Source organism: Schistocerca serialis, chromosome 6 (genome assembly GCF_023864345.2).
Source record: "Schistocerca serialis cubense isolate TAMUIC-IGC-003099 chromosome 6, iqSchSeri2.2, whole genome shotgun sequence".
Lineage (NCBI taxonomy): Eukaryota > Metazoa > Arthropoda > Insecta > Orthoptera > Acrididae > Schistocerca > Schistocerca serialis.
The window spans coordinates 520,279,724-520,301,568 of NC_064643.1; the positions used below are offsets into that span (position 1 = coordinate 520,279,724).

The window sequence follows — 21,845 nt, forward strand, 5'->3', positions numbered from 1 at the left end:
ATTCTCAAATACTCTTAACAAAATCCAAAGAAATTTTGGTCATGTGTAAAGGCTGTTAGTGGCACCAAAGTTAGTGTGCTATCCCTGGTGAATGAGATGAACTGAACTGAAATTGAGGATAGCAAAGCAAAAGCTGAAATGTTTAACTCCATTTTCAAATGTTCTTCTACAAAGAAGAATTGCCCCAATTTTTATTAAGATTTTTTTTGCATGGAGTCATCAATATGATGCTTCCGTCAAGTACAGTTACAAACACAAGATACATTTAGATCTTAGTCTTACAGATAGTAATTAAACAGTAAACTGATTGTCAAAATACATTACATCTTAAGACATATTAATACAGCCAATTATTTTTATACATTATTTTACAGCTCTTAAACTTAACCATTTAAAATTCATTGGGTGAATAGACACACTTTTCAATTAAGAATTCTTTTAGTTTTGATTTGAATTGCTTCTTATTTCTGTTTTTCATGGACTCTGGCAGTTTTTTATACCACTTCAGTCCATTAGTATATGGGCTCTGGTCCGTTATTTTTAATCTTTTTCTTTGTTGGTAGAAATTTTCTTTGGACCTGGTGTTGTGGTCATATATATCACTACATTTAGTTACTTCAGTTTTCTGAGAGACAAAAAAAAGTAATTTATTAAGATACAAAGAGTATAACGTGAAGTACTTGTGTTGTCTGAAAACATCACGGCAAGAGTCTTTATAGCCTAATCCATTATAATCCTTAACCCTCTGTTTTGTAGTAGTAGTACTCTGTTAAGGTGAATGTCTGCAACACAACCCCATATTTCTGTACAGTAGCTAAGACGGGGACAGATTGTCTCATAATACAGTTTTAAGTGTGTGGGTGGGCACCATTATGGACAGTTGGCTAAGAAGATATAGCCCATTGCTGACTTTTTTACATACGTGTGGCTAATCCACTGGAGGTTAGAGTTCAGATGGGCCCCTAGAAATTTACACTTGTTTGCTTCCTCTGCCACTATGCCGCATACCTCATTTATGCATGAGTGGTGTGAGCTGCCAGTTGTAAATATTTGCATCTGCGATTTATTTACTTTGACCTTTAATCCTTGTGCATGAAAATATGAACTTAATTTTAGTATTCCATAACTCGCTGAGAATTTCACAATTCTTTACCATGAAATAAAACTGAGGTGTCATCAGCATAATTTACAATGTGCGAGTTTGTGGGCTGTACAATGTCATTAATACATGCTAAAAAGAGAAAAGGTCCAAGAATTGAGCCTTGAGGAACTCCGTGTGTCACTGTTTTGCTTGTGGATTTACAGGTTAAGATCTTATTGTCAGTTTGATGTGTAAGGTTGGTACTCAGTTTCAAATTCACCGGATAGGTGGATAGAAGTTTCATTAATGAATCACTGATATTATATGCCCACAGTTTTTTAAGAGAAGCTCATGGTTTACTGAGTCAAAAGCTTCGCTCAGGTCAAGGAATATTCTGGCTGTGTGCATACCCCATTCTATATTGCTATATACTTAATGGAAGAAACTGGTAACAGCAGTGATCATGCTGAGGTCTTTCCTAAATCCATGCTGCGATTCAGGAAGCATTTTGTTTCTTGAGAATGTTGTGAGTTGTGATAGGATAACTGTTTCAAATATTTTACTGAAGGTAGGGGTTAGTGATATCGGTCTATAATTTGAGACTACTTCTTTACTTCCCTTCTTATGGATTGGTTGTAAACACTTACTTTTAAGGCATTTGGGTATATGTTTTCATTAATACTACAGTTGATAAGATAGGTAAGGGGTTTAGTTATTTCATTGGCACATTTCTTTAACACCACACTTAAGATACCATCCTATCCAGATGAATACTTGTTCTTTAGCTTTTGCATTGTGTTATATATTTCCTTTTCATTCACCTCCATAAATTCGAGCTCTGTACCATCCGTGACATCATTTGGTGTGGCAGCTTGTAGATCTAGAATAGGGGCTTGTTGGTCAAAAGGAGAGATGAAATGCTTACTGAATTAATTACATACTTCATTTGGATCTTTCACTAGATGGTCCTCGTGTCTAATGCTAACTGGTTCACTCTGTCCCTTGCTGGTGACTTTACTATGTTTATTGATTAGTCTCAAGGTTGTCTTACTTGCCCATGTTGGCTGAACGCTCTATTGCATCATTGTTTATCTGTTTCCTCAAGTGTAAAAGGTCTGTTTTAAGTTTTTTTTCCATTGTACTTTTCCTTAAATATATGTAGCTTTGTTTCCTTATATATATTTCCGCCTTAACTTAATCAGCCTAGTTATAAGTTTCAGCCTAGATTACTTTAAAGATGAGAGTTGGTTATACCCTGGTTATTTCGTTGAGAGGGCAGCAGCAGTTGAAATGCTTCAGCACTGTCCTATAAAATTTTTTTCCATTTGTTTTCTGACCGTTTAGTTTGGTAAATAGTGTCCCATTTCTCCTCTGCTAACTTAGTTCTGAAGGTGCTGATGTTGGTGCTATTCAGGATCTACTTCTCATTTATCTTAGTTGCTGTTGGTACAGCTAACACCTGACAATAGTGATCTGAGTAATGAAAATCAACACTTTGAAAGTTAACACTGTCTTATACATTTTTGTTGACCATTACATAATCTGTCTTACTGGAGCTTGACTTAGTTACTCTACCATCAGAGTTCGCTATATTTGTGAGATTATATGAGTTTAATATACCTGTTATTTTCGAATAGGTTATACCACAGGAGTTTGCATCAATATTTCAGTCTCCAACTATGCTAATGTTAGTGGGGCCTGTTTGTCTAATTGCCCTGTTATGTCTGTCAAGATAGCACAACACATCTGTATTTGGTGGGCGGTACATTCAAAGAACTTTGTTTAGCTAAACTGCTTGAATGAGTGTTTATGCAGACCACAACACCAGCCATTTCAATTGTTTCTTCTTTGCAGTGTTGTTCAACAAATGAGATTTTCTTAAATGGAAGATTTTCATTTACGAATATTGCCACCCCCATCCCTTGTATTTTTGCCTACATTAACTATGTGCTAACACACAATCATATAATTTGTGATACTCAATTTCATTGTCTTTTAGTCCATGTTCTGTAATTACTAACAGTTGTGGTGAATTCTCATCCACAAATACTGGCAGCAAATTGAGTTTATGCCTAAGATACTGCACATTTAAAGGCATTATCCTAAAGGGCACTGATATTTTACAACACTTTGTGACATGGTCTTCTGAATCAGTTGAATTATTACTCAAGTCTTTAACAATGCCCTGTAATGACAATTTACTCATTTCCAAGTAAGTTTCTTTGCCATGTTAGCAGGGTTCTTTCCAATCCAAGGGGTTTAGTTCAGTAAAATCATGTTGCTTGAAATTGAGCCTAAAAAAAATTGTTGATTATAATCCAAGATGATCGGGTCTGTGGTTTTATGCAGCTCCTCACAAAGTTCCGTTATCTGGTGCACTAACTTGAGCTTTCTATTTCTGTTTAAGTGAAGTCCGTGCATGGTATGTTCTTCACATTTGTTTGCTTATGTCTATTGATTGCACATGATTTAGTTTTTTTACATAGTTTCTGCACTTCTAAATTATAGTGCTCAATTTCTGTATTAACATGTGACCACTGCAGGAGATCATGTCACACTGGAAGATTTATTAGGGTAACATTTGTGTTGTATAGTTTTGGCAATAACTTCCTGTAAACTGGGGGCACTGACTTGCTCTTGATTTTGTAAACATCGTTGACACTGCCAATGATTACAACATGGTCAACTTTTTTCAGATTGTTTGTTTCTGATAAATTCTCGACTACAGCACTTAAAGTAGCTCCGGGTTCAACTTTTGCGAATACAGAATATTCATTGTGCAAAGCTTCATGAAGGGGAGCTGAAAGGCTTTTTCTGTGGCTGTCCACATACAGTAATAACTTTTGTGCTTCGAGGCATTAGATTTTTGTTTTGGTATTTATCGGAGGATTCATTGTATTTACTTTAGCTTACACTGTTTGCTGGCCGAGTCTAGTGCTGAAAACTTATTCGATGCAACTTTCACACAGTTTCTAGTGCTTTGCTTTTTCCACTTTCATCACGGTTTCGTGTTCTGTTTTTGGACTTCACTGTAGTCCACGTCAGTTTATTTGTGGTTTTGACATATTCTGAGTTCGATATTACATTTGTTTCGCCATAAACAACACTTTTTTCTGGAATGAAATTTTTCACTCTACAGCGGAGTGTGCGCTGATATGAAACTTCCTGGCAGATTAAAACTGTGTGCCGGACTGAGACTTGAACTTGGGACCTTTGCCTTTCGTGGACAAGTGCTCTACCAACTGAGCTACCCAAGCACGACTCACGCCCCATCCTCACAGCTTTACTTCTGACAGTACCTCGTCTCCTACCTTCCAAACTTTACAGAAGCTCTCCTGCGAACCTTGCAGAACTAGCACTCCTGAAAGAAAGGTTTGCAGGAGAGCTTCTGTAAAGTTTGGGAGGTAGGAGACGAGGTACTGTCAGAAGTAAAGCTGTGAGGACAGGGTGTGAGTCGTGCTTGGGTAGCTCAGTTGGTAGAGCACTTGCTCGCGAAAGGCATAGGTCCCAAGTTCGAGTCTCGGTCCGGCACACAGTTTTAATCTGCCAGGAAGTTTCAACACTTTTTTGTTTGCATATCACGTTTAACAATATCAATACGACTGTTTTTTGTGGGTATTTTCCACCACTGTTTCACTGTTTCCACTAGACCTCAAACTTTTTTCACTTAGTTTTTTGTTTCCTTGTTTCAGGAATGCTATTTCTTTCTCGAGGATTTCAAAATCACTGTTAAATACCTTGATAATTTTGTTTTTTGTGTGGAGAAGAACTTAAAGTTCGTCATGCATACGATAACCACGGGTCCAACAAATATCGTCATTTGCGAACTTCAGGTTTATGTTCACATGCCTCTCATGTAACTGGAAGTTGCACTCCATGTTTTTTACATTTTTTACGTGACGAGGTATTATAAAATTGCTTTTTTACTGAGACTGATGCAGCACTGCACTGACCTACTGACACAATCTTGCCTGTTCTTTTACCACTGAAAAGATTAATGAAATAAATATTAGTGTCAGTGGTGTTGAGAAACAGCTGAAATCATTAAAATTGAACAAAGCTCCAGGCCCCAGTGGAATTTGGAAAGTGATAGAACTTTGTATTGTGTATATAGGTTGAAACACGAATATACCTAATTTGAATAATAGGCTACACAGTATTTTAAAAAATACAAATCAGAAAATAAAACTTTAATTTGCTTGACTAGATAGGATAACAATGTTACTTTATAGAACTAATTTCTTTAAATAACACACTCAGAACTTACGAACTGAACCTTAATTAGTGCACACAGAAATGGTACACTCTATCAGAAATGTTAATCTAATAAAGGTAATGTATTCCATACTTAACCGTTTCATTCCTGTTCTTCTTTCAGCCCATTACTAAATACTTCATGATTGATTTTATCCCGCAGTAAATTTCTGTAGGAATCTTTCATTTAGCGAACGTTTCCCAGTCCGGAAACATACTGTACCTGACATTCATGTCTATGAAATTAAAACATGGCACAGTTTTCAGCTGTAGACTGTGATACATAAAAGTTAGTAGGTACAATTAGTGTCTGTGTCAGAGCTGATATTCGTTGGTTGCCATTAGACATTGGTACTACATACATATTTTCATTTTGTAAGTCTTTAACTATCATTTCATATTACAAAACAGTATGTTCACAACAATAATAGCTCAGCATTATGTTCTGGGGAAAAGCTAGTGGATTCCGATGTGACACAATACTTTGTTTTTTTGTGATTTCAGCTGAAAATTGGTGGGAAGAGGACAAGTCTGAAATTGATCCAAATAATGCCACGACATTTGTGTACAATCCGTATGTCTCATTTTCATTGGAACAGCAGCGTCAGCAGTTGCCAATCTTCAGCAATAGAAGCCATATATTGTACCTGTTGGAAAATTTCCAGACATTAGTGCTTGTGGGTGAAACAGGCTGTGGCAAAAGTACTCAGGTTCCTCAGGTGAGATTAAAATGAAAACACTATGCACTGAATTTTCGCTGATGAAAATCAATTGGATATAATTAATGATGAAGCATTGTTTCAATATCTTTCTAGTGCTTAACATTATAGAACTGTCAGATTGTGTTTATGCTGCAATTCTAACATACATTATGCATTTCTAATAACAAAAATAGATATTTTTCATTTTTTCCAGATTATACAATTGCTCTTTATTATTGGAATAAGTTACAGTGCTTGCTTAATGTATCTCCGATAATCAAAACTCAAAATTAGGAAAAAACTGAAAGACTGAAAGAACAGCTACAAATGGAAAATATAGAGTGACACTGCTTGTAAATGAGGTTTTTAGCATTAATAGAAATGATCAAATGTAACGTTAATGACTACTAAGTAAATAGTCAAGAGGTGATGATTTTTTGGATGTTGTAGAGCTTCTTATTTTCCATTGCTAAGAAACATCTGTAGATAGGTGAGTTCCACCTTATGCAAGACACCATATTTAGTTTCGTGTCTCGCCATATAGAAGGTTAAACTGTCAAAACTGATGTTCACAGTACTTATCAAATGGAAGAAATAAGTCATAGGGCAACCAAGCATTTGGAAGTGATGGTATACAAACAAAATTAAAATTTAAGAACTGTTAATATATACTACGATCTGGTGAAAACCTGAGTTGACACATGCAGAAAGATCGTGAGTTGGAACATATAAATAGATTGGGTTTATTTGTAAAGGCTATGGGAATGAGGGTAAGTGTCAGTCAAAAAATTCAAAGTTCTGGGGTTCAGTCCTCAGTTTGTCTTAAAATTTTGAAAATGCTAATTTGCTCTGTGATTCAGAATGAATGTTAATTTGTTAGACCTCGTATAACTGGTTGGATAAGTAAGTTCAAAGGTCAGAGGAAGGCATGGGAATATTGCGTCTAGTGGCACCATGCCAAGTAAAGACTTAAGTGTTCAAACCCTCTTTGTGTTGAGGACAGCTTTATCTTTTCTACTTGGGTGAAAATGTTATCATGATGAAATTTTATGTGAAATAAACATGTAAATTCCAAATGAGTTCAAGGGAGCTTGAGAGAAAGAAACATGTGACTGAAAAAAAAAGACATTGTTAATCAACCCAGAAAGATTTTATTCGAACAGTATGAGTGAAAGACACAGAATACGCAGGAAATAAATTTGAAGCTATGGAACTGAAGGGAGAACTGTATTTACACTAGACCAGACGTAAGAACATGTGTGCCTTAAAGGTATCAGTGGTACATCGTAGAATAGCCTTCTTTAGGGGACTTGATAGGATAGTAATAGCTGTATCTCAATTGTGATTGTCTAGGTCCACGAGACCCACTGTATTTCACAGCATGTTCATCAACTGAATTCTGTGTTGTGATGATAAAAACCAGGCTGTTCCAGCTCACGTACCTGTCGGTGGATGGCAGTGCACGCATAGGAAGAGGTGGACAAACAGCTGATGTGCAAGCAGTCAGGCAGTCAGCCTGTGCCTACGCAGTCCTTCTACACTGGCCAAGCACTTGTGGGCAGAGGTGGCCAAGTGCATCATGCATCTGCAGAATGTGTGCAATTGAGCCACCAGCTGGCAGTAGCTGTGCCTGCCCGAGGATGAGTTGAGGGTTGCGTGAGCGTGCCCACACCCTATGGTTTAGTGTTGGAACAGCCTGGTACAAATCATTCATCCCTATTAGCTTGCTTTTAAAATCTTATTTACATAGTGCCTGGTTTAGTACTGAACAGCACTTATCTTCCGTGGTGATGGATCACATGAATGGTGTTTGGGTGCTCTCCTTTGGATGTTCTATGTCACTTCTATAGTGTAACAGCAATAAAGTTTAAAATGCATGCATAAGTGATTTGTTGTGGTTGGTGTCACATATTATGACATAAGAGTAGTAATTATATTTATGCCTGTATTGCAAAACCTATCTATTTCTGAACTGCTCTTCCAGCCTGCACTGAACTGGGAAGGGGGTGGGGGGTGCATGCATATACTTGTGGCAATCTAGGTCAGCATTATTTGTGTCATTGAATACTGAAAAGTGTTTATAAACTGGAAAGTGCAGGTATCGGGTCAATTAATGGAGCTGGTCCGTTTTTTGACACAACTATTAGTCTCCAAGACACTGAAGGGATAACAGTGCCTCTGAGGCACTGTTTGAGAATGTGTTTATCAAAACAATATGACTGTTGGCAGAGAAACTTATTTATGATCTGGGCTAAAGTCTGTTACTATCTAATGGGTAAATGAATTGGAAGTATCTTCAAGAGCAGTTCACTGCCATAGCACACTGGTCTGCGTGTCTGGAGTTCGATTCTTGATACGGCCAGGGACTTTTCATTGGTGGGAGGACTAGAGTGGGCTTCACTCAACCTGGTGATGCCAGTTGAGAAACTACTTGAGTGATAAGTAGAAACTCTGAGGTCTAGAAAGCCAATAAGGGTCAGGAGAGTGATGTGCTGACTCTTTAAGCCCCTCCATATGATGCCATTTATGGAGGGTGACACAGTGGTCAGTTGGTCACAATTGGCCCATCAGAGTATGAATGTGGAGCTTTGGTTTTGCATGATTTGTTTCAAAAGCCATGCACCAGAGGATGATTTCCAGTATGGTGCTTATGTGGCACCAGTTAAGACTTTTTTGGTGCATTGGTTGTCTGGGTAATGGGTATAGAGCTGCATTGGTATATTAATAATTCAGTTTGAAGGAAATCAGGAGATCGATGGCTACACTTAAAACATACTTTGTGTGAGCCTATTTTTAGAATTGTTAAATTACAGAGAAACAACTTACACAGTGTAGGGAGGAAGGTGATGGGTGATGCAAACTGTTGGAATAATGGCAATCACTGTTGAATACTTGAGGTTATGTATTTTGGTTTCAAATCAAATAATAACTGATGTTCATGTCTTACAGCTGAGCATACTTTCCAGTGACATTATGATTTATTTAAAAAAAAATCTTACTCAACTGTACTTTACACCCTCGTACCATCTGAAACAAAATAGGTCAGTGTCTGTCTGTCTGTCTGTCTGTCCCCACCCCGTCTGTCATTCTGTCTTTCATTCTTCAAAACTATATTTGCCAATTCAGTGATACTGTCAGTGGTGGCTCATGCAGACTTTTTTCAGTGTGTTACAGTGTGGTGGCCCATAGTTATTTGACTTAAAAGGGTAGTAATCACAACTAAATTGAATATGTTAATTTTACTTATATAAACTGGATTGTTGGAAATATATTTAAATTCTATAATTTTTGTGAGAAAAAGTAAAGTGATTGAGGGGGGGAAAAAAGCCAGTGGTAGCAGCGGGAATCGAACCTGAGCCAACAAATAGGCAGTTGATGCACTTGACCACTGGACTATGAGACTCACATGTGGACCGCTGCTTGAAAGTCTGCCATACTCTATGCGTAAGTCTTCTGAAAACTAAACACTATTGACATGTTTAGACGTCCCATCCAACTGATTGACAGGGGTGGGTGAGTTACTTCCCTATGTTGGTGAATAAAAAAAGTTTCAAGTACTTATATATAACGTGTGTTTTTTATGTGCTATCATTTTCAGGAAACCTTGTTTTGACATCTCGAACCATTTGTGAAATGTCATGATTCTTATGATTGCAGTTTGCAGTGTGCAAGGACTGAAATGGGCATGTAGCACACAACCATCCGCCCAATATAAAAACCAGTAACTTAGAACAAAATGAGATATCACTCTGCTCTCAATTTTAAATAAAATTTCAATATAATATTTAAATTTCATACACAGCAGTGCAGGGGCTAAAATCACTGTATGCAAAGTTTGTGCAATGCTTTACTTAATTTGATGCAGCACTGTAACTATGATCCATAATGAAAAGGAAATTCAGTCCTTTATCAAGTGCAGATTACAGACTGAAAATTGCCTAATGGCTTCCTTAAAATTGGATAAGTATTTCATAGTGGCTGGAACACTCTCTCAGCACAGGTAGCAGCATTAGGCGAGTAATACAGTGACAATACAGCCGCTCTCAGCATAGATCGTAGAAAGCACTTTTGTAGCAGTCAGAGGGTTAAATTTTATGAGGATAGTTTAACATTGTGAGGAATAAGATAAAATGAAGGAAAAAAAAAGGTCAGTAGCAGCAGGAATTGAATCCGAGCCTACAGGTTTTCAGTCAGTGCACTTGATCACTTGGCCATGGTGCGATTATGTCAACTGCTCCTCTAAAATCCCTCCTACTCTACACTTGCAGAGTATTTTACATGCAGTGCTCAAAGAATAATACTGACCTGGTGCTGTGAGCAATGTAGCAGCCTCAGTGCCGGCAGGTATGATACCAGATCACAGTCTGTGCAGTTGTAAATGGACAGCTGTGTCCCTTGTCAGAGTTGATTTGTAGTGTGGCTGACCATCATTTTAGGATTTGACACTGGTTTTTATTTATCACAGTGTGTGCTAAAAACATGTTTTTGTCTATTTTATATGCGTACCAGTGTGCATTAGAACAGAATTGACATAATTTTAGTATGATTTCTGGTTTGCATCTGAAAAGAAATGGCATAAATTTAGTTTGATATTTACAATGTGCTGTAACACATTATCATGTGATCACCAGCTCCCACTTGCCATCACATCTGCCAAAAGATCTCTTTCTGTTAGCAGCTAGTTATGACTTAAGTTTTCTGTATCATCATCAGGGATTGTGAATAATCATCACCAGTCTGTTCTAGGTATTCCTAGAACTCCAGCTGTCAGTGTGGTATTTCTTTGATGTAAACTTCTCGATGATCACTTGAGCCCTAACGAATTTGACAGTGATGCCATGGCAGTACAGTTAAGATGTAGAAGTTACATGGACGAAAGAATGATAACATCAAACTGCACATGTACCACAAGATTGTAATATTTGTGTCTCACATATTGTGATCTTTTGATGCTGATCACTAAAGGTGCAGGTCATGTTTTCAAAGAAGTTGGCAACTGAACAACTATACAAAATTTTTATTGAGTGAGCTTGGAACACTCTGAACAATCATCGTTTCCTCATTGACTCCATCATTCATTCATTACATCTGTATAACTCTTCTCTTCCTTGAAGTTTATATTCTCAATCTGTTATCACAGGACCTATAATTTTGCGAAGGATCTTGTGCTCAATCATTTCACTTGTGTACAGGTATTGAGTTTGATCACTCTGTTGTAGTGCCTTGAGGTTAGCTTTTCCTTGTGGGACATGTGTTGCACAAAAAGTAGTGGCCTTCTGTTATTGGCTTCTTTTCTGCTATTTTCATCTGCACTGTTTCACCAAGGTATCTGGAACTGTACACTTCTTCTATTTTACTGTACTTTTTCAGATTATGTGATGCTGTTTGGATGTTGATTACGTACTTTGTTTCCTCAAAAGAAATTTGGAGGCCAGGTTTTCCTGCCTATTCCTTCAGTGTGTTTATCTGCTCTGTAGCTGTCTGTTTCTTAACCATATATCTAGGTCAAAGCAAAGAACTTTTTTTCAGTAACCATTTTTGGCTAATTTCTTTTCCCATTCTCAAATGACCTCCTCCTCAACACACAGCAGAAGAGAACTGGGGACAGTATATCACTGTGTTGGACTCCAGTTTCAGTTAAAAACTCTTTCTCCCATGACTTTTACATTTGAATTTGTGTACATTGAAGTTTGCTTGATAATACTCTCTGTTTTAGAGCACACCCCAAATTCTTTCACAATGTTAAACAATACTGACCAGTTGACCCTATCATAGGCTTTCTTAAGTTGATGAAGACAACTACCAGATCCTTAGAGTATAATTTTCCAGTACTCTTTTTCAGGCTCCAAATCTGCTTGACGCATAACCTTCCTTTGCAGAATCTGCCTCAATATTTGCAATTTTGATGGTCTACTTTCTCAATCAGACTGGCCTGCAATGCTTCAGAGAGTACCTTGCAACTTTGAGGTATGATAGAGATGCAGTGATGATTCTTGAAATTAGTTCTATCATCCTTTTTATTTTTACAGAGGATGAATCACTCCAGCTTTCCATTCACCATATATTATTCCAGTTTCTCAGATTTTTCAATCTCTTAATAATATGTCTGCGTTAGCAGAAGAAACTAACGATCAAAGTCCAAAACAATTTATTGGACTGTTCAATTAACCAAAACAAATTCTCCAAATGTAACACCAACACAACAGTGATTCGTCTTCGAATCACAACTACACGCAAGAATAAGATAGAAAACAACTGAAATAATTTCCTACTAGTCTCCGCCAGAGACTTCTCCGATATACCAAGCGTAATCCAGAGATCAGTGAGAAGTTCCAAGCTGGGCTGCCGGGGCGGCAGCTATCCAAGTCTGCTGTCGGCCAATGAACTGCCGATGTGCGGCCTTTATAGCGATTCGGTGGATGAGTACCTCGGAACTATTTTCCGTCACGTGGTTGACGTGTGAAAATAGTTCAGAGGTCTGCGGCGACCTCTTCCTTATGATTATGTGGGCCGGTAGTGGCCCCTGGTGGCGCAGGTGTCTTTGCTGTGGTGTTGTTGTTGTGGTTGTTGCTGTGGCCGTTCATCAATATTGCCTGTCAGTTGTATAGTGCTTTGGTGTGCCTGCGAAGGTGGGCAACCCGCTGCTGCAGGCTGTCAGTTTGATTGCTGATACTCTAGGCGCCGCGATGTCTGGTGGAGAAGGCCACAGCACTTAACTTGGAATTAATGGCGATTTCCTCTTCACTTATCAACATTTCCGCTGTGGTTGAGTTTTCCCCAGTGTCTTTCTTGTTTTTCAGTTTCACGAAATCTTTCGGCAGTTCGTCAGGAGTAAGAGTAATAGAATTGTTGTTTATTTGCTCTGGAAATGTTCTTGGACATCTTGCTCTGCGTTCTTCACTTTTAAGCAGTGTTCCAAAGTTCTGGGCTAGGATGTAACAGTTCTCTTCATTGTTCACTGCTGCCAGATTCCCATCAGCCCTCTTGAAGTTAAGACCAGGATAGCCATTTATACTTGTATGCTGCTGGGAGGTACTGTAAAAGTTCCTCCTACTGTTCCTTGTGAATTCTGACTTGGTGCTTATGATCTCGTCAATGACTGTGGCTCTTTAGGCTTTATGAAGGGTTTTTGTTGTCTACTTCTACATGTCTTCGTACAGTAAGAGTTTATATAAAAAGTTTATGAAACCAAAATAGACAAAACATAAGTTAATGGGAGGAGTGACACATGAGGAAACTCTTCAGTTTCAGTTTGAAAGTGTGTGAACTACTGCTAAGGTTTTTGAATTCTTGTGGTAGCTTGAAAATGGATGCAGCAGTATACTGCACACAGGAGTCGACAAGAGGTTCACAAACTACACCACTTATTGCCCAAACCGCCTGTTTGAGCCAAAAATATTCTTTGAGAATGGGAATAGTCACCCCAAAATATTATACGATACATCATACGCGAATGAAAATCAGCAAAGTAGACTACCTTTCATGTCAAACTATCATTCACTTCAGATACCATTCGAATAGTAAAAATGGCAGCATTAAGTCTTTGAACGAGATCCTGAACATGGGCTTTCCATGACAGTTTACTATCTATCTGAACACCTAGAAATTTGAACTGTTCAATTTCACTAATTATATGCCCATTCTGTGAAATTAAAATGTCGTGTTTGTTGAATTGTGTGTTAGAAACTGTAACAACTGAGTCTTACTGTGATTTAGCGTTAGTTTATTTTCTGCAAGCATGAATTTTGGTCATGAACTGCACTATTTGAAACAGAGCTAATGTTGCACACAACATCCTTTACTACCAAGCTAGTGTCATCAGCAAACAGAAATATTTTAGAATTACCTGTAATACTAGAGGGCATATCGACTGTATAAATAAGAAACAGGACTGGCCTGAGCACTGACCCTTGGGGCGCCCCCTACTTGACCGTGCCCCTCACACACCACATAATAGCCATTCTAAACACTGTGAATAATGACCTTTTGCTGTCTGTTGTTAAAGTAAGATATGAATCAGTTGTGAGCTACTGGTACTCCCCGTATTCCATGATGGTCCAACTTCTGAAGCAGTATCTTGTCAACAGAATCAAACGCATTAGTTAAATAAAAAAAAAGATGGCTAACATTCGAAACCTTTTGTTTTATCCATCCAGCACCTCACAGAGAAAAGAGAATAGAGTATTTTCAGTTGTTAAACCACTTTTAAAACTGAACTGTACATTTGATAGCAAATTATGTGAAATAAAATGATCAATTATCCTTATACACAGTCTTTTCAAGAAATTTAGCGAATACTGATGGTTTAGAAATAGGTCTAAAATTCTCTACAGTAGCCCTTTCTCCCTTTTCATAAAGCAGCTTTACTACTGAGTGAGTGCTTTAATCATTCAGGAAACTGACCATCCTTAAAGGAAAAATTAGAAAACTGGCTAAGTACGGGGCTAACATGTGCAGCGCAGTACTTAATATTCTGCTAGGTACTCCATCATATCAATGAGTCCTTAGTCTTCAGTGATTTAATTATTGACTCAATCCCCACCTTGTCAGAAATACTCAGAGGAGCATTTTGGACATCAGTCTTGGAAAGGCATTTCACTGTAGAAACTAAGCTTTTATTTAATTCACCTGCAATGTTCAGAAAGTGATTGTTAACTACGGTACGTATATCTGACTTACCAGTAACAGAAATATTTTTGCTACTGACTGACTTTATATAGTTGACCTTGTGCTGCTGACCACACACTTTATTTGCAACTGACCATTTGGTTTTAATTATATCCTGTGAATTAGCTATTATGTTTGCATACCATATACTCTTTGACTTCCTAATAACATTTTTAAACGTTTACAGTACTGTTTGCAATGGGCTACTGTAGCTTGATTGTGACTACTTCTAACATTTTAATATAATTCCAATAATGTTGTACATAATATCCTTACCCCACTAGTCGGCTACCAAGGCTGCCTTTTACTGCTAGTACCATGTTTAGAATGTTCTAAATGGAAAGCAACTTTCAAAGGGCATGAGAAATGTGTTAAGGAAAGCATTATATTTGTCATCTGTGTTGTTGGCACTGTAAACATCCTGCCACACTTGTTCCTTAATGAGGTTTAAAAAAGCTCTATTACTGTTGGATTAGCTTTTCTACGCAGTTTGCAATTATATATAACATTTGTTTGAGTACAGAAACCTCTTAGTGTAAAAAATTTGTGCATCATGGTCTGAAAGGCCATTCACCCTTTTACTAATAGAATGCCCATCTTGTGCTTGACTGTGTACCCTGTTTTATGGGCCATTTATATGATCAACTGTCTTATCACAATCTTCAGTCCACCATGGCTGTTTATACCACAACCAATGGAGACTCTAGTGATTAAGAGGATGTATACACCTCGGAGCAGCTGGGAAATCCGGGAAAATGTCGACCCACTTCCTGACCATCATCAGCCATATTTGTCTCATTTGCATAAATGTCTCTATTCTGATCTTTTAATTCTACAGTCTCGTGATTTGCCTCATTCTCCTCGGTAGTGTCACTGTTATTAATTTCACTTCTCTCTGGAGAATAAATCACATCTCTGTGATGCAAGTGAATTATTTTTTTATCTGCCATGGTGTCAATAACTCTTACCTCTCTTTTAATTCTAGGTTAACCAAGGATGCTTAATATTATGTCAGCTCCACTGTGTTTGACCACCTCTACCTTTGCCTTATGTTCTCAGCAAGAATGCTGCCGTTGTGGTGCACTATTCTGCTGATGGCGCTGCCCCAGCTGCTGTCCGCTGGCGTCTGCACTGCTGGCTTAATATTAGCCAGAAGCATATATCCTACCTCTCAGCCTCGGGTCGCACCATATGTCCTCATCGAAGTTCGGTCTTCTCGCTGCTCCAGACGCTGCCCCTTTCTTCGCTCGAGTTCGGGTAGGCACTCACTGGTTCCTCGTGTCGGCTGTCTTCGTGTGTGTGGCCTTGACAGACTTCCGAAACCGGTTTCAACCAGCTCTTGCTGCGCTCGCTTTCTGCTGCATCATAAGCCACCACTTTTTGCGCGCCTCTCTGCTGCGCCGAGCAGGTTACATATAAACGTTATGCACTGCACCGATTTTTACATCTCACGTCCTCCGCTGCACTGTTGTCTCATAACACTAAGTAAATGCTCACTGTCTAATCACTGCTTACACTGTCCAAAGTCACTGTTTGTCATTGTCCAGTTAATCCTTTTTTCCTACCTCACTGTTCATGTTCAAGTCCTTTATTCACTATTTAAGTCACTGTTCATCACCTTCGTATTATCGCGTGCACTAAATCTTAGTGCGCATTCTGTTACAATGACTGCTGTATGCAGACACTTTTACTCCGCCAAGATACTCTTCAGCTACATCCCCACCGGGGATGCCATGTACAACACCCTCAGTGGCATTGTAGTGTCAAGGGAGTACTTCTCTGGGCAGCATCACTAACCTGGTGTCTTGCTGCTTCGATAAGTCCCTCGTAGCACAGTAGTAGTGCACAGTCACCAGGTTCCATGTAGGTGGTGATCCTGCTGAAGTGGAGTGTATAGGGATGCCAGTTGTTAATTGTCAACAACGTTTGTGCTACAATTGTTTTAATACAGCAATTGCTTTGTCACAAATGTCACAGAATCAGAATTTGCAATATGGCGGCTCTGAGCTATGCTGTTATATTCGACCCGTTACAACCTTAACACCGTTTTCTGACTTTACATAATGACATACACTGCCCACGACACGTGGCGTTCTGATAACTAATAACTTCACTTTACATCTTGTTTAACAGCTGAAATATGTACTCATGACTGTTCTTTTAGAGCCACCCCGGTTACTCGACCCTGCGTTTTGAGTGGCTGCTCGCGACTAATCAGCCAATGGGCGTTCAGATCACTGTTGCTAGGCTGACCTGACATTACATTTTCGGGCATTGTGACGGAAGTTTGTTTCGGAACACTGTCTCAGGTTGTAAGATGCTACTCCCAAATAGTCGTATCTTGTCCCTACTAAGGTTGCGCAACATTGCGTCCTATGATTTAATCACTAATGCTCCTTGCTGATGCTTAATTGTTAAATGTACATGTAGCCTAGCTGCTGCTGAGCATTCCTGATGGCATAAATATGCCTAATACTTAACTTAAACACATGAGGGGAATGCACATGGTATTACAATGGTGTGTATTGAACAGTGTTGTCATCTGCATAACGCGCAATTGAATTTGCTCGTACATGGTAAGGTAAGCCATTAAATGCAGTGATGAATAGAAAAGGACCTAGAACTGAGCCCTGAGGCACTCCAGTCCGAACTTCCTTCAGCAAGGAGCATCTATTTTTAATTGATACAAACGGTCTCCTGTTACTTAAGTATGATTCGATTACATCTAAAGATAGTTAGATAGTTTGTGTATGCCATAAAATTTGAGCTTTGCGGGTAGGGTGTTAAATGGTACGTAGTCGAAGGCTTTGTTAAGATCACAAAGTACAACTGATACTAGATCCTTATTTTCAAATGCAGTTAACACCTGGTTAACAACTTCAGTGACAGCAGTATTGATATTTTCACCATATTGATATGCAAACTGTCTGTTGGAGAGGAAATCATGCTTTTCAAAATAGCTATTTAGTTGGCTGTACATTAGATATTCAAAAACTTTAGAGAAAATTGGGACAATAGAAACTGGTCAATAGTTTTGGGGCAGATGCTTATCTCCCTTTTTAAAGACTGGTATCACTCTTAAGTTTTGAGTGGATCTGGGAAAACTCCCGATTCTAAGCACGCATTAAAAATGAAAGAAAGACGTTGACAGATAAAGTGTGTTATTTTTTTCATTGCATAGTTAGAGAACCAATAACATTCCATACTTTTGGAGTTGGTGAACCTTGCCACAGATTTTACAATATCCTCTGGGGTGACTTTCCAGTGGAAAGTATACCTCCTATGGGGCACAGCACCAAGATGATCTAGTGCACAAGTGCCATTTTGCTTGATTTTGTATTTCAGCTCACTCACTGAGGTTAGGAAGTAATTATTTACTTCTTCTGGGACCAGCATTGAATCTTGTGTGTGGGTTTGTGAATTATATTGGTTGATGATGTCCCATGTTGCTTTACATTTGTTGGGAGCACTTTCAATGTAATGTTCACATGTTTTTTGGCCAAGGACAGTTTGTCTTTGGTTTTTTTTACATTTCAGATAAGCCCTATTAGAAGTATTATCTAGCTCAGGTCCTTGTTTACAAGAATTTTTATATATGCTGTACAGTCTGAGCATCTCCTACCTAGTGAGAGCTAGCTCATCTGTATACCATTTTAGCTGTTTGTTTTTCTGTTTATGCTTAGGGCTAATTTTGATTAATGGTGAGCAGGAGTACCATAACTCTGTGAGTATTTTCAGGAAGTTGTTAAACACCATTTCACCAGCACCCTTCCCAGGTTGTGTGTTGTATAGTAAGTCCCAGTTAACATCAGGTAATCTGCCAATAAATAAATAAATAGTCATTTTTCTGCCCTCTTATCCATGTGGCGTTAGACTTGATTCTGACTGATGTGTCTGATTTAGACAACTGATCACAGCAGAATGTTAAAATCAATGGTTCATGATCAGCTTGGGCTGCACTGGCAAGTCTGACGACATACATATCTTGATAAAAATTTACTCTAATATTATGTAAGCTCGCATTATCCAGTGTTGGTGTGTATTTTGTACATTGTAAATTTAGTGATCATAAGATATTAAAAAATGTTCTAGTAACATGTTCATCACTGTTGGCCATTTCAATGTGGAAATCGCCACAGATAATTAGTTTCGTTTTAGATTTTAGTATTTTCCCCATAAGCAGCTCAAATCTTTCGAAAAATGTATTTGCATCTCCACCTGGTGATTTATATAAGCTAACAATTATAATATTCTCTGCATTTAGTCTTACACAGCTGAATTCTCCATCTAGTTCTGCACAGTAAGAGCTAACATCTATTTTGGTAAAAATTATAGTATCTTTAACAAATATTAGAAAACCTCCATTCTTTCTTTCACTTCTATAAATAATGTCTCCAACAGCATACCCTTGAGGAACAAAATATTGTACTTGATCTTCTGTCAGCCAATGTTCTGAGACACAAACATCATCAACGTTTTGAATACTGCAAAAATGTTCTAATTGTAATACTTCGTTCCTAATGCAGCGAATGTTCGTTTGCATCACAGTAACAGATTTATGTTTATTGTTTATTGTCTGTGAACACATTCTCGTTCGAATGTTGCTTTTAGCACCTAGTTCAAACACAGGTGATTTGTTACCTGCCGATTCACTGACTTTTATACTAAACAATGACGAACATTCCAGGTACTACACAAACCGATACTTTCATGGATTGTTTTATTCCGTGTGACTCTTTCTTTAATTATTTCGTTGACACGTTCACACACAAACTTTTTCCCCTTCATAGTTTAGGTGGTGCCCATGTCTGGCTGCAGTTTATTTATATCGATCTCAGCACAATTTGCTTATTCAGAGCACAGTTTCTTTATTTTAATATTTGTTCTTCAAATTTCTTTATTAACGAACAAACTATAGATTAGATCGTGCCTATGAGGCACTGTAACAACTACTGTATTCCTTGATTTATTTTTTTCTGGAAAGTTCTGAAGCACTTTTATGCAAACATCTGCTTCGTTTTTTACATCATCATTTAATCCCGTTATGCATACGACAGTCATTTTCCTGCGTGGATTTTGTTTGAATGCAAGTGTCTAAAACGTGTTTAGTTCTCCCAGGTTCAATAACACTGGTCACTGCTATTTCTCGATTTATTTCTCGAAACCTACTAGATACATTACTGTCATGGCTGTCTGTTAGAAAAAGCTCACTGTTCTTTTCACCTGATGTTCCCCGTTTATCGTAATTTTTCTCAGAGTGATTATTCGTTTTCAGCGCATTGTCTTTTGCGAGGTGTGGATCATTTACACTGTTTTCAACACTGTCACTGGACTGCAGAACACCGTATTTGTTTTTTTCCGTAAATGTAACTGCTGTTGCAAAGTTCATTGTTACTTTTCCAGCTAAAGTCCTACCTTTGTGTCTCATTTCTTTCCACTTGGAAGATTTGTACCTTTCGTCAGGTCTCACTTCACTTGATTTGTTCTTCGACCGCAGTTCCCGATTTTCATTCCTGAGTGTGGGGATTTCGCTTCTTAAAGTGTTGACTAAGAATTGTAGACCTGAAACTCATTCTGTTAAATTTGTTATTTTGACGTTACAATTCTCGCAAACTCCCTTTTTTTAGCACATAACTAACTTTTTCTCGTATTAGAGTTTCGCACTTCCACACTCGCGGCCCTCTTAATGCATGTGAATGAATGTGGACAGTGTTGAGTTATCCACTGTGATAGAAATATAAGGAGTTAGTTTTCGAAGCATGTAAGGCAGGTGGACATTCTGGAATGCCACTAAACAAACAGAGAACAAGACTGGGGTGAGGTGGAGGTTGTCGTGTGGGATGGGTAGAGGGAGAAAGAAAGAGGTGGGGAGATCGAAGGTGGTTTGTGGAGGGGGTAGGTAGTAGCTAGCAATGCAGGAAAAGGGGGGGGGGGAGGGGAGGGCACGGTGGCAGGTGCAAAGGCTATGTATATGATGCAAGGGTACTGAAGCTGGTGAGTTGTGGCTAACAATGAAGATGGTATGGAGGGGTGGATTGGGAGGGAAAGCCATTGGGTAGAGGGTATATCTACGGAGGGTTATCAGAGACTGAGGCAGAAGGATGACAATAACGAAGGATATGTTGCAAGGATAACATCCATCTATGTTGCTCTAAGAAGCTTGTGATCCAGATGGCATGGGTTGTGGAGCAGCCATTGAACACAAGCATGTTGTGCTCAGCCGTGTGTTATGGCTCTGGTTGGTCAAATTCTTTCTTAGCCACAATTTGGTAGTGGCCATTCATTCTGGTGAACAGCTGGTTGGTCGTCACACAGACAAAAAAATACTGTTCAGCAATTGCTGCAGAGTTGGCCTGTGATGGGATAGGATAAGCCTGTGGTAGGACTGGAGTAAGGAGTTCCAGGTGGATGAAGTGGGCAGGTGTTGCATCTGGGTCTTCCAAGGGATATTACCCATGTGACAAGGGGTGGGGAGTAGGAATGGCATAGGGATGGACCAGGATGTTGTGTAGGTTCGGTAGGTGACAGAATACCACTTGAGGAGGAGTGGGAAGTGTGTTGTGTAGAATGTCCCAAATTTCTGAACCTGATTATAGAATAAGGAAGGATATGGTTCAGTTCTTCCAGTCCAGGGTGATACTGGGTGACTGGGGGTAGGAGGGTGGAGGGGGGGGGGGGCGTTGCTCCATAGTAGCTGATTCTTGGGAATGGGGGCATAGTATTAGGGGTATGTGAGGGTATGGCACAGGTAATTTGTTCGTAGGCTAGTTGTAAGGGATAGTGCCTGCCTGTGAATGTCCTCTTGAGATGCTTAGCATATGGTGTGAGGGACTTCTTGTCACTGCAGAAATGTCATCCATGGATGGGCAGGCTGTGTTGGAGTAACTTTTTTGTGTGGGAGGAGTGACAGCTGTCAGAATGCAGATTCTGTTGGTGGTTAGTGAATTTAATATGGACACGTGTAGATGGAGTCATCATCAGAGACAAGGTGGTCAACATTTAGGAAGTTGGCATGTTGGATTGAGCAGGACCAGGTAAAGGGGATGGGAGAGAGGATGTTGAGGTTGTGGAGGAATGAGGATAGGGTGTGTCAGCCCTGAGTCCAGATTATGAAGATGTCACTGAACCTGAACCAGACAAGT

At 38.9% G+C, this 21,845-nt stretch overlaps 1 protein-coding gene across 1 annotated transcript in view; it reads left to right on the forward strand.

Annotated features, from left to right (window-relative positions):
- Positions 1-21,845, forward strand: part of LOC126485085 (probable ATP-dependent RNA helicase DHX35) — a 217,747-nt gene that overhangs the window by 31,111 nt on the left and 164,791 nt on the right. Inside the window, exon 4 of the mRNA XM_050108692.1 lies at positions 5,840-6,054. Within this exon, the coding sequence (XP_049964649.1) occupies positions 5,840-6,054 (215 nt within the window). The remainder of the gene's footprint in view (positions 1-5,839; positions 6,055-21,845) is intronic.